The following is a 14,348-nucleotide window of genomic DNA, read 5'->3' on the forward strand; positions in this document are numbered from 1 at the left end:
GAGGACTCTTTAAAGTAGAGACACTACATACTGATATACACCTGAACATCAGCAGGAGAGGACTCTTTAAAGTAGAGACACTACATACTGATATACACCTGAACATCAGCAGGAGAGGACTCTTTAAAGTAGAGACACTACATACTGATATACACCTGAACATCAGCAGGAGAGGACTCTTTAAAGTAGAGACACTACATACTGATATACACCTGAACATCAGCAGGAGAGGACTCTTTAAAGTAGAGACACTACATACTGATATACACCTGAACATCAGCAGGAGAGGACTCTTTAAAGTAGAGACACTACATACTGATATACACCTGAACATCAGCAGGAGAGGACTCTTTAAAGTAGAGACACTACATACTGATATACACCTGAACATCAGCAGGAGAGGACTCTTTAAAGTAGAGACACTCCATACTGATATACACCTGATCATCAGCAGGAGAGGACTCTTTAAAGTAGAGACACTACATACTGATATACACCTGAACATCAGCAGGAGAGGACTCTTTAAAGTAGAGACACTACATACTGATATACACCTGAACATCAGCAGGAGAGGACTCTTTAAAGTAGAGACACTACATACTGATATACACCTGAACATCAGCAGGAGAGGACTCTTTAAAGTAGAGACACCACATACTGATATACACCTGAACATCAGCAGGAGAGGACTCTTTAAAGTAGAGACACTACATACTGATATACACCTGAACATCAGCAAGAGAGCACTCTTTAAAGTAGAGACACTACATACTGATATACACCTGAACATCAGCAGGGGATGACTCTTTAAAGTAGAGACACTACATACTGATATACACCTGAACATCAGCAGGAGAGGACTCTTTAAAGTAGAGACACTACATACTGATATACACCTGAACATCAGCAGGAGAGGACTCTTTAAAGTAGAGACACTACATACTGATATACACCTGAACATCAGCAGGAGAGGACTCTTTAAAGTAGAGAAACTACATACTGATATACACCTTAACATCAGCAGGAGAGGACTCTTTAAAGTAGAGACACTCCATACTGATATACACCTGATCATCAGCAGGAGAGGACTCTTTAAAGTAGAGACACCACATACTGATATACACCTGAACATCAGCAGGAGAGGACTCTTTAAAGTAGAGACACTACATACTGATATACACCTGAACATCAGCAGGAGAGGACTCTTTAAAGTAGAGACACTACATACTGATATACACCTGAACATCAGCAGGAGAGGACTCTTTAAAGTAGAGACACCACATACTGATATACACCTGAACATCAGCAGGAGAGGACTCTTTAAAGTAGAGACACGACATACTGATATACACCTGAACATCAGCAAGAGAGCACTCTTTAAAGTAGAGACACTACATACTGATATACACCTGAACATCAGCAGGAGAGGACTCTTTAAAGTAGAGACACTACATACTGATATACACCTGAACATCAGCAGGAGAGGACTCTTTAAAGTAGAGACACTCCATACTGATATACACCTGATCATCAGCAGGAGAGGACTCTTTAAAGTAGAGACACCACATACTGATATACACCTGAACATCAGCAGGAGAGGACTCTTTAAAGTAGAGACACTACATACTGATATACACCTGAACATCAGCAGGAGAGGACTCTTTAAAGTAGAGACACTACATACTGATATACACCTGAACATCAGCAGGAGAGGACTCTTTAAAGTAGAGACACCACATACTGATATACACCTGAACATCAGCAGGAGAGGACTCTTTAAAGTAGAGACACGACATACTGATATACACCTGAACATCAGCAAGAGAGCACTCTTTAAAGTAGAGACACTACATACTGATATACACCTGAACATCAGCAGGGGATGACTCTTTAAAGTAGAGACACTACATACTGATATACACCTGAACATCAGCAGGAGAGGACTCTTTAAAGTAGAGACACTACATACTGATATACACCTGAACATCAGCAGGAGAGGACTCTTTAAAGTAGAGACACTACATACTGATATACACCTGAACATCAGCAGGAGAGGACTCTTTAAAGTAGAGACACTACATACTGATATACACCTGAACATCAGCAGGAGAGGACTCTTTAAAGTAGAGACACTACGTACTGATATACACCTGAACATCAGCAGGAGAGGACTCTTTAAAGTAGAGACACTACATACTGATATACACCTGAACATCAGCAGGAGAGGACTCTTTAAAGTAGAGACACTACATACTGATATACACCTGAACATCAGCAGGAGAGGACTCTTTAAAGTAGAGACACTACATACTGATATACACCTGAACATCAGCAGGAGAGGACTCTTTAAAGTAGAGACACTACATACTGATATACACCTGAACATCAGCAGGAGAGGACTCTTTAAAGTAGAGACACTACATACTGATATACACCTGAACATCAGCGGGAGAGGACTCTTTAAAGTAGAGACACTACATACTGATATACACCTGAACATCAGCGGGAGAGGACTCTTTAAAGTAGAGACACTACATACTGATATACACCTGAACATCAGCAGGAGAGGACTCTTTAAAGTAGAGACACTACATACTGATATACACCTGGACATCAGCAGGAGAGGACTCTTTAAAGTAGAGACACTACATACTGATATACAGCTGAACATCAGCAGGAGAGGACTCTTTAAAGTAGAGACACTACATACTGATATACAGCTGAACATCAGCAGGAGAGGACTCTTTAAAGTAGAGACACTACATACTGATATACACCTGGACATCAGCAGGAGAGGACTCTTTAAAGTAGAGACACTACATACTGATATACACCTGAACATCAGCAGGAGAGGACTCTTTAAAGTAGAGACACTACATACTGATATACACCTGAACATCAGCAGGAGAGGACTCTTTAAAGTAGGGGGGGGGTTTGGATAAACATGGTAGAGGAAAGACAAAGATTATATAACCGTATTTTCCTTCCCTTGGGAATAAAAGGTTGAATAGAGTGGGATTAGTGATGTTGCAGCACAATGATAAAGAGCTTTCGCTTATGTAAGAAGGGATGGATCTATACTCCGGAGTAAACCATTGTTATTCTCTAAACACGCGTTTGGTGCCAGGACAGATTCTCAGAACGCTGAAAATCACACTTTTCTAAATGTAACAAGGGCTTAGTGATTTTGCTATATGTTAAGGCTTTTGAAAACGCCTTCTATTTCAGTAAGATAAGATATACTTTATTGGGATATGTGTCCGTTACAGCAGCAGCATGTTAAGAAAAAAGGCATTGCACATACAAATAAAAATAAACAAATAGAAACATCTCAAAATAGAAAATACACAGATCTGAAAAGTCAAATATACATGTTGACCCTGTTGGTTATCTTACAAATATACATAGGAAGAGGCAAACTACAGCCAACACAATTTAAAAGTAGGATATTATTTACGTTAAGTGTGCAAGGAATGGCATATTAACTTAAATATATACAGTGTGAGGAAAAGTCGTACGTCCAGTTATCGAAAGAGAGACTATGGAGAGGTGATTTCAGTCGTGCGGCGCCCTTTGACCTTGTGAATGACCTGTGTTTGAGTTCATGTGTTTCCATGCCCATTGAAATACAACCAGGGTCTTTTCTCAGTCCTTCTTCATCATGTCAGGGGACTGAAGTGTTCTGTTGGCATCCAACTTAAAACCGTAATTATTCTGCTAACTCAAATGTAAAGTGTATTCAATGTTTACATATTGGGAGTTTGATAGGCTGGACAAGCATGATGTACACTTCCTTCTATTCTGTATATTAATATTGTGTATTCAATAAGTAAGGGATAATGTGCAGCGGTCGTTATGGGGAACAGAACACCGACAGGCTGATCAGGAGCCCGACGCCAAGCGGAGGGATCTAGATCGGCATGAAGGTGCACATTATCCCGCTTATTACACGGCCACATTCTCAACAAAGTGACGTTATGACTCCCAATATTAATTGAAATGCTTTTATGGATTTAGAAAATGATTTTATTGATTTCAAAAATAGTTGTATTTATTGATTTAAATTGACATGCATCCGCTAAGAAAAATAGTCCGTTTTTACCGTTTGAACTAACGTAGCAACGGCAGGAACTGCTTCGATAGCGTTTTTGAGGAGCTTTTTGATTACAGATTTGAAAACATCGCTGCTTGCTTTAAAAGTAGCACACTTCATGATGTCAGACCTTGGAAAGTATCTAGATATCCCTGCCCTGATGCCAAAGTAACTGGCAAATGAATATGTGTCGCCGTTTGATGTCTATGTCTGGACCGCTGTGTAAAAGGAGGGTTTCTGCCCGTTACTTCTCCGCTGCTTTCTTGTCCCAGTTCCAAAAGCAAACGGCATGCAGTTTGCTTTTCGGCCCAACTGTATACAGTTCAATCGACCGGACTTCTTTCTGAAGATGTGAGCGTCCTTAACAACGGTCAATAAGTCCTTGACAGCGGTCTGTCTGTTCGGTATTAACAACGTGTCACGTGTTCTGAATTGACCAATCAGAATCGAGTATTCAACTAAGCCATGTAATAAATATATATTTATTACATGGCTAATATATATATATATATATATTTATAGGCTACATTAGATATTATAATAATACATTTAATTTCTAAGCGCTTTCAGGTGCTCAAAGACACTTTACAGTAGTATAAAAAGGAAGTAAAATATAAAAAGTTGAAAAAAATATATATCCTTCAGTATTGATATGTTTGTATTCACAGTTTTTTCCTATTTTGTTTATCTTCTACTGCCGATTTCTTATTTTTGTATTTGTATATGTACCTCTCATACATGTCTTTTCTGTGCTGTTGTCATTTCACAAATTGAGATGGCTATCTTTATCTTTTCCCTCCTCTTCATGCGGTCTAAATCCTGCACAGTGAGTAAAGGTGACGTTGATGCTGTGGCTCTCAGACAGACGCCGTGCTCTACCCATCATCCATTAGTCCAGATCCCACATAAGCAGCGTTCCGCAGAGATTGAGGTCGCTGTAGATGACGACAGATAATGGGAAACTAGTGAGAGCGAGGCGTCTCTTTGTACTTTGCACATGAACAACCGTCCTGATCTTGTCAGAAACATTTCGTCTCATCGTGGCTGCTGAGCTGAGCCTCTCACAAACGGTTCTAGAGTCGGTCGGCAGAACACAAGAGATGCTCGAGGCTTTGGTTTCGTTCGAGCCAGAGAAAGACTCTTATGGCTGCTGAATAATGCACTCGTGATTTATCCTGGAATTTAAGGTTTATTATTCAAGGCTGACCACGTTTGATTTCACGCATGTTAAGATTGTGAGATTCAAAGCTTGAACACCTTTCTAACTTAACAATTACTATCTTCTTTTACATTACATTGCATTTAGCTGACGCTTTTATCCAAAGCGACTTACAATAAGTGCATTCGACCAAGAAGATACAAGCTGGAAGAAAACAGAATCATATTAGTATCAGGTTTCATAGAGCAAAAACATTTCAAGTGCTACTCAACTGGCTTTAGAGAAGCAAGTCCTTTGTTAGTATATAAGTGCTTTGTTAGTCATTCTATCGCTCGAGGTCGAGTCGAAAGAGATGAGTTTTTAGTAAACTTACTTGGATAAAGTACAAAAAAAACTATTTACGCACTGGTTTCAAATCTATATAGCTTGTAAACAATTATTTTTTAAGTCGGAGGCATCATGTGTCTGTGAAGCGTGAATTGTTGTTCTGTATTTCACTAGGAAATTGTCAAAGTCGACTTTATTTTCAATATTCTGAGCGCGTGATGCAATGTCGAGGAAGGCTGCTCCAGAGCCACTATTTCAAGCATGCTACGTCATCGAGTGCCCGCCGAAGGACTGTTCCAATGTCCAGCATACTTGGAATTCTACCGAGGCCGGCGTACTTCGTAGCGGGACATTTCGAGGCTGCACCATAGACGTTGGTGTTTCTCAATGTCGAGTACGCTTGCTTGGTAGCACATGTCTTCCGAGTCACTTGCTTCAGAAGCGAGGCAAGAATACTTCCTGGCATTCGGAAAACGAAGAGTTGAACAGGCGAGCAAGTGTGCAGGTGTGCGTCATATGAGAGGCCCCGCCTTACATTTTCCGCCACAGATTTGGGGAAATTGGTCCGTGCGCAAAGCATTGTGGGGATTTTAAGACCGCGGAGTCTACACATGTGCAGCCTCGAAAATTCCCGCTACGAAGTACGCCGGGCTCGGTAGAATTCCAAGTATGCTGGACATTGGAACAGTCCTTTGGCGGCACTCGATGACGTAGCATGCTTGAAATAGTGGCTCTGGAGCAGCTTTACTCGAGATTGAGAAACACCCTACGGGCTGCACATGTGTAGAGACCACGGTCTTAAAATCCCCACAATGCTTTGCGCACGGAACAATTTCCCCAAATCTTCGGCGGAAATCTCGCTCCATTTAAGGCGGGGCCTCATGACGCACGCCTGTTCCACAATTCTTCGTTTTCCGAGGCTAGGAAAGATTCTTGCCTCGCTTCTGAAGGACCTGACTCGGAGGACATGTGCTACCAAGCAAATGTCTTGTATTTCTTTGCAATATATTGACTTTTTTTAATAAATATAATTATTGATATTATTGTATTTATGCATTATGATTCGTTTTAAGTGTAGTGTTATGGTAGACCTTTGGGTAGCAGTAGCCTTGTGCAGCATCGGGCCGTGTTACGTAATTGCGGAGTCAAGCATACATTATTTCCCCATCTGTTTCCATCTGCCCTCTTCTGTTGTGCTTGCTCTCTAACGCGGGCTGAACGGAGTCAGCATCCATTTGCAGGAGGGGAAACTAATGGAGGCAATCTGCATCTCGGCACTCGGCGGTGTGATGCTTGATTTGTCCTTGCAGCTTTATTGGCATCATTACCACTCGATGATTTCACAGCGGGCTGTTTGTTTCCTGCAGGCGTGGCTTTGACGTACAGGAAACGCGCTCTGAAGCTGGTTTTACAGCATAATTACATCCTACAGATCCACCATTAAAGAGGCTGCGTTAGGCTTTTTGGGGTTTTGCCTTTCCTATAGCGTGTTATATTGGTTTTTGTGCATTTAAATGGTCTGCTAAGGCTAACATTTTGTCTTCCAAACAACTGCCTGAAACGCCTCCATTGGACTCTTTTGTTTACTTCCATTACATATTAACATCACTCTGTAACACTCGCACTTCTATTTGCTAGCGCTCAAACACATTGTACGTGATAGGCTAAGGGGCTGGACATTTCTAAGTTGTTGACCAATCACAACAGAGCCGGCCAGCTAACCAATCAGAGCAGACTGGGCTCTGGTTTCAGACAGAGGGTGAAAAGAGGTGCTGCAGCAGGAGAGGACTCTTTAAAGTAGAGACACTACATACTGATATACACCTGAAAATCAGCAGGAGAGGACTCTTTAAAGTAGAGACACTACATACTGATATACACCTGAAAATCAGCAGGAGAGGACTCTTTAAAGTAGAGACACTACATACTGATATACACCTGGACATCAGCAGGAGAGGACTCTTTAAAGTAGAGACACTACATACTGATATACACCTGAACATCAGCAGGAGAGGACTCTTTAAAGTAGAGACACTACATACTGATATACACCTGAACATCAGCAGGAGAGGACTCTTTAAAGTAGAGACACTACATACTGATATACACCTGAACATCAGCAGGAGAGGACTCTTTAAAGTAGAGACACTACATACTGATATACACCTGAACATCAGCAGGATATGTGGTCTTTATCTTGTGCACTTATCTGCTGATTGATATGTACAATAACCACATATTGAATCTTATTTCTTCCTCTTCATGTATTCCCTCGACTCCCACTGCTTCTCCACAATCCTCTTCATTCACCGCATCAAATCGTCCCCTTTCGTTGTCGTCTAATCGACACACACTTATAAAAAGCGCCCCTCTGAATGCACTCTCGCATCTGAATAATACCCAATGACACAAATCGAGATCTGATTACTTCCACACACAGAGCACAATCCTCCGGCTTCATTGTGGCGGGCGAAGAAGTGTCCTTATGACGTCTTGTGTGCTCGCGGAGTTAATCAGCCCTCGTGTGTATTAATGTTTCAGACCTTCCTCCTGTTCGCCTCTTAAATCATGCATGGCGTACAGGACGCATGTAATACACGATTACACTTGTTTTTCCCCATCTCGGAGCTCTCGCTATTTCTAGAATTCATCGTGGACTCGTCCGGCATCGTCAGAGTGGACTGGACGAGCAGTTTCATTTAAAGGAATTATTATCCCCTTGTCCCTAAAGTGCAGCGACAACCTCGTCACATCCCGCTGCAGAGCAGAGGGATCATTCGGGAATGTTGGTTGAAATAATGCGCTCCACGATTCAAATAGATGCCGTCTCCGCATGCATAATTCATTCCTGCGGTTTTACGCCCAACGCCATCACCGTTCTGCCGTCTCCTCTTAATATCCCCTTCCTTTTTCCTTTTGTATTCTCACACTTTCACTCTTTTACTTCATCTCTACTGCGTCTATTATTAGAGAAATAATGTATGCTTGACTCCGCCATTACGTAACACGGCCCGATGCTGCAAAAGGCTACTGCTACCCAAAGGTGTAACATAACACGACACTACTACACTTAAAAACTAATCACAATGCATACATACAATATCAATAATTATATTTATTAACAAAGTCAATATATTGCAAAGAAATACAAGATATATCATAAAGTACATCAGGTTTCATAGAGCCAAAACAAGTGCTACTCAACTGGCTTTAGATAAGCCAGTCCTTTATTAGTATATAAGCGCTTTGTTAATAGTTCTATCGCTCGAAGTGGAGCCGAAAGAGATGAGTTTTCAGTCCGGAAGGTGTGTGAGTTTTCTGCTGTCCTGATGTCAATGAGAGCTCATTCCACCATCTTGGAGCCAGGATAGCAAACCCACGTGTTTCTGCTGATGGGCGTGAGGGAATAATTCTCGCCTGTTGACGTTTATGAGCAACCCCGAGTCTGTTATCTCTCGAGGCTCCAGCTATCTCGATAAACCCGTGTTATGACCGGTCACAGAGCCTAAGAGTCAGACACGGGATTGAGTGTCTCCAGATGGTGGGGCTATCTCCAGTGTTCCCAGAACTCTCGGTAAACTAGTTAAAAAAAACTAAAACTTTCCCCACTGTATAGTTAGTTTAATAGGTTTATTTTTCCGCTACTCCCCCCCCCCCCCCCCCCACCCCCTTAACCTGTCTGCCTTTTTTCCCCTACTAACATTTGCAGAATGTATGTGCAGAAATGCTGTTTTGCGTTTTTATTTAACAATAAACTGTGGTTGACCACTACATTATTATTATCACATGTTACTTGTTAGACGCTTTTATCCGAAGCAACTAACATACTCAGTACTGTGGACAATCCCCACAGGAGCACTTTGGGGTGAAGTGTCTCAGGGACACAACGACATGCTGACTGCAGTGGGGTTTGAACCTGTGCCCCCCTGATCCGAACACCGACGCACAACCCACTGCGCCACACGCCCCATCTTAATATACTTCCATGTAATAACACAAAAAGTCCAAATCGAAATATGTTAAACTGCTTTTCAATGGGATTTTCACTTTTGCAGCTCTGCCCTCTAACGCACAAACAAAACATTTATTTCGTCAATTTCTCTTGAGGCAATGTGCCAACAAAGCCGTAGTAACACGCACATGTGCAAGTTATTGTTCTACGTGTACAATGTGGGGGCGCTCGGTGTAAAAATGATGGTTTGGTTTTGGCTCAAAGCAGCAAAGACTGCTTTGTGCTGGGTGTAAGATATTGCCCTGTGTCTTGCTTTTCTTGTATTGTTTCTCTAATAAAAGTATTCTAATCTTGGTAACCTTACTTAAAAAACACGTGGAAAAAAGAGCTCCAATGGCAACCTACACTAGCATAAACAATTTGTCAACTTACAGCTTCTCACTCATGCGGATTCTGGACCGTAAAAGAGTCAATATACTGAACCTCTATGGGATGTAGGGTTGGTGGCGTGTGTTGATTTTGCTGCAGTCTTTAAAAGCACATCACAGATTAACAGAAGGTGTATATCCAAACAGACCTAACGGCCCTTTGAAAGCTTTACCCAATGACCTAAGATGTCATGTTTATCACTTTTTGTTGAAAAAGCATGCTCTAATTGGGCGGTCCCCATGGCAACTGCCTTTAATTAGCCCTCTAATGGCTGTCCACGGTGTGCCGGCGCCCCTAACATCTCTGATTTGAAGCCACTGATTAAACCCCTTCAGCTTTGATTTCATGCTCGTGTCTCTGGTTCGAGGGTTGCCATGGAACACCCAGTCGGGCTGCGTCTCACTAATGGAAGAAAGCACTCGTCTGGGCACGCACTTCACAGCCCGGCTGCTCTGAAGCACGCTATTAACACTCTGGATGGGTTAGACCTGCTTGAAATTAGCCCAGACGCGTGACATTTGATCAAAACAGGATCGTCTTCACCCCTTCTTGCTTTCAGTTCCTCTTGCTTTTCTTCCAGGGGGATAAACAAGGTGATTATAGATGGATGGGTGGATGGATAGATGGGTGGATGGATAGATGGATGGATGGATAGATGGATGGATAGATGGATGAATAGATGGATGGATGGATGGATGGATGGATAGATGAATAGATAGATGGATGGATGGATGGATGGATGGATGGATAGATATAGATGGATGGATGGATGGATATAGATAGATGGATGGATAGATGGATAGATAGATAGATAGATGGATGGATGGATGGATGGATAGATGGATGGATGGATAGATAGATATATGGATATATAGATAGATATACAGATGGATGGATGGATGTATAGATGGATGGATAGATAGATATACAGATGGATAGATAGATGGATGGATAGATGGATGGATAGATAGATGGATGGATAGATAGATGGATGGATAGATAGATGGATGGATAGATAGATGGATAGATGGATGGATAGATAGATATACAGATGGATAGATGGATAGATAGATGGATGGATAGATAGATGGATGGATGGATAGATAGATATACAGATGGATAGATAGATGGATGGATAGATAGATGGATAGATGGATGGATAGATAGATAGATGGATAGATAGATAGATAGATAGATAGATGGGTAGATAGATATACAGATCGATGGATGGATGGATAGATGGATGGAACGAAGGATAGATAGATGGATAGATGGATGAATGGATGGATAGATGGATAGATATCTAGATGGAGAGATATATAGATAGATGGATGGATGGATGGATGGATAGATATATAGATGGAGAGATATCTTGGTACTTTATTGATCCCAATTTGGGAAATGTTTGCGTTGCAGCAGCATAAAACACAAGGCAATGTATAAGAGAAATGAAGACACAAGAAATAAACAGTCCAAAATATTTCTGAAATAGAAATAAAATAGCATTAAAAAGTTTTTTAAAAAGATATACATGGAAATACAAACTCCCAGTAAATATAATGCAGGATATTATTGTGCAAGAAATTGATTATTCGATATTAAATTGAATTTAAATGTGCAGTGGGAGTTTGAGTCCAGTTATCATGAGAAGCTATGGAGCAGATATAGAAAGAGCAAGAACGAGGTTTGTGGAACAGGGTCGTCGTTAAAGTAGATCCCACTAGTGGCACAGCAGCACGGCAACATGTCAGGGTGATTTAAGAAGAAGCATATTTCTGTCATGGATAGTTATTCATGAGGGAGTTGTAGCCCTTAAGTGCCGCAGGCTGTCGTACAGCAGAGTCACCCAGTTGCAGTCCATTAAGGATCTTCAGAGTGGAGATGCTCCGCTGCTCAGATCCACGGGGAGTTAATGGAGTGCAATCACCTGAGAGAAACCTCCGACACCAGCCTGATGCTCCTCTCAAAGAGAAACTGAGAACAATGGCGGCTGTTTTTGATCACAGGAACTTGGACTGTTGGGAAAATCTCACTCGTCACCGAGCTTCAACCTCAGGATCCATGTATCTGTGATCCTCTCCAGAATGGAAGGAGTCATCACATACAGAGCATCAACTAGTTCCTGAACAGTGTCCTTCACACGCTGATATCCAAGAGAGGGAGTTACACAGTCACAAGATGGAGGAATACCGGTTGTTGTAGGTAATCATACATCCTGTCACGAACAAAATACTGACTTTTTTTCTCAAAATTCAGATTATTTTCCTCAAAATTCTGACTTTTTCTGAAATGTCTGACTTTTTCTCAAAATCTGGATTTTTTTGTTTTTTATCTCAAAATTCAGATTTTTTTCCTCAAAATCGCAAGATTCTGATTTTCTCTCAAAATGATGACTTTTTTTTCTCAAAATCTGTAATTTTTCTCAAAATGTGGTCTTTTTAAAAAAAATCTAAACATTCTGTATTTTTTCAAAAAGATCCTGACTTTTTTTTCTAAAAATCTCAAATGTTTGTATTTTTTCTCAAAAGTCTTTTTCTAAATACTTAACGTTAATAATCTCTCGTCACCGGCTTGAGCTTCAAAACAGGATCCATGTGTCTGTGATCCTCTCCAGAAAGGAAGGAGTCATCACATACAGAGCATCAGCTAGTTCCTGAGCAGTGTCCTTCACACGCTGATATCCAAGAGAGGGAGTCACACAGTCACAAGATGGAGGAGTAGAAAGCAGTATTCAATGTGTACTTCAGATTAGCTCCACGTCAGAAATGAGCATGCTTGATGTCTCTCTCCATAGAGGCTGAGTCATCATGTTAATCACATAGCTATCATCTGTCTCAAACAGTCCTGAGGCTCTTCTGGGTCATCAGACATCCTGTCATGTTCACAGCTACAGTTGGGATACCTTTGTTAGCATGTTACTCTCATGCTGGAAGAGGACGTTCAGTAGACTTAATAATATTGTCTCTATTTGAGTTTTCCATCAAATCGAGTAAAGCTATAAGTTGTTCAAATTTAAAACATTGAATATTGTCTTCCTGTTGGGACCTAATATTCAATGTTTTAAATTTGAACAACTTATATTGATGAGAAACAGTAGAGACCTTTAAATCCACTTTTTAACAACCAGTTCTGTGTTTTCTTTGTGCGCAGATTCTTGTTGGAGAGCTTTGTGCATTCTTCACCAAGGCGGAGGGGACCCAGGAGAAAACCATCGTCACTGCAGACTGCTGCTACTTCAACCCCCTGCTGAGACGCATCGTACGTTTCCTAGGTGAACGCACTGCAGTATTGAACTGCCGTTTTTCTCCTTCAGGGTGTATTTTTGTGTAGTTCTGCCGGTAGATGTTCACGCTGCTCTGGACAGTTCCACTAATGCAGATCTCAGAGTTATTGAAGTGACTGTTATTTATATTGATTGTTGTGCTTTTAGTTATGTCTTAATGTGTGCATATGTAGACATGTGTCTGTTGATTGTGTATATACTTTATGGCAGGGGTTCTCAACTGGTCAGGCCTCGGGACCCACTTTTTACTTGGTCAATAAATCGCGACCCAACATTTTGAAGCACTCAAATCTATTAAACTAAAAATCGTGCTGTAATATATACGCTTTTCAGCAGACAATATTAATAAAAGTGAAGTACAGCGCATATATCCCTATATCCCTTCACAGAACTAAAGTATGCTTTTTAAAAAGGTTTATGAGATGATGGAATCAAAGCTTGTATAAAAAGGCACGCATGCTGAAAACCGAACCCCAGAAGGGGGTCTGGGGGGATTCTCCCCCAGGAGATTTTTAGAAATACTAACACACTATGCATTCTTTCTATCTGAAGTTGTACCCATGGATGTATAAAGAATAGTTCTACCGCAAAGTTATTCTCCGTGGGGACTTCCGGCAACAATCTTGATTCTGATTGGCCAGAAGACTCGAAAAAACATCAGCAAAGATGTTTTATTGAGAAGATGATCACTACGTGACGGAAGTTTTCAGAACCGTTTATGGTCTCCGGTACTTCCAGTCCAACGCCGACTGCATGCACAGCGTTAGAACATCGGGCCTTCAAAATAAAAGTTTGACATTTTTGCCAAAAAAAGAATTCCCATTATTTTTTTATATATTTTTTCTTCACTCACATCCGCGACGCACTCGAAATGGGTCCGCGACCCACTTTTGGGTCACGACCCACCAGTTGAGAACCACTGCTTTATAGGATATACATATTTCTTACAACAAATATTATTTTTTTTTTTAAATGGTACGGTGTCCTTGGGTGTCATGAAAGGCGTCTAAAAATAAAATGTATTATTATTATTATTATTATTTATTATATATTTTTGTATTCGGGATTGTGGGAAACGGTATTTCGATCTCTCCGTCTGTACACA

The 14,348-nt window shown here is 41.0% G+C and overlaps 1 protein-coding gene across 1 annotated transcript in view; it reads left to right on the forward strand.

Moving 5' to 3' along the window:
- LOC117444184 (phospholipid phosphatase-related protein type 1-like) overlaps positions 1-13,231 on the forward strand; it is a gene marked incomplete at its 3' end in the record, with an annotated part of 78,974 nt that extends 65,743 nt beyond the window's left edge. The window contains exon 3 of the mRNA XM_034079843.1: positions 13,111-13,231. Coding sequence (XP_033935734.1) covers positions 13,111-13,231 — 121 coding nt within the window. The remainder of the gene's footprint in view (positions 1-13,110) is intronic.
- Between the last annotated feature and the right edge of the window lie 1,117 nt (positions 13,232-14,348).

Source organism: Pseudochaenichthys georgianus, unplaced genomic scaffold (assembly GCF_902827115.2).
Source record: "Pseudochaenichthys georgianus unplaced genomic scaffold, fPseGeo1.2 scaffold_744_arrow_ctg1, whole genome shotgun sequence".
NCBI classification, from domain to species: domain Eukaryota; kingdom Metazoa; phylum Chordata; class Actinopteri; order Perciformes; family Channichthyidae; genus Pseudochaenichthys; species Pseudochaenichthys georgianus.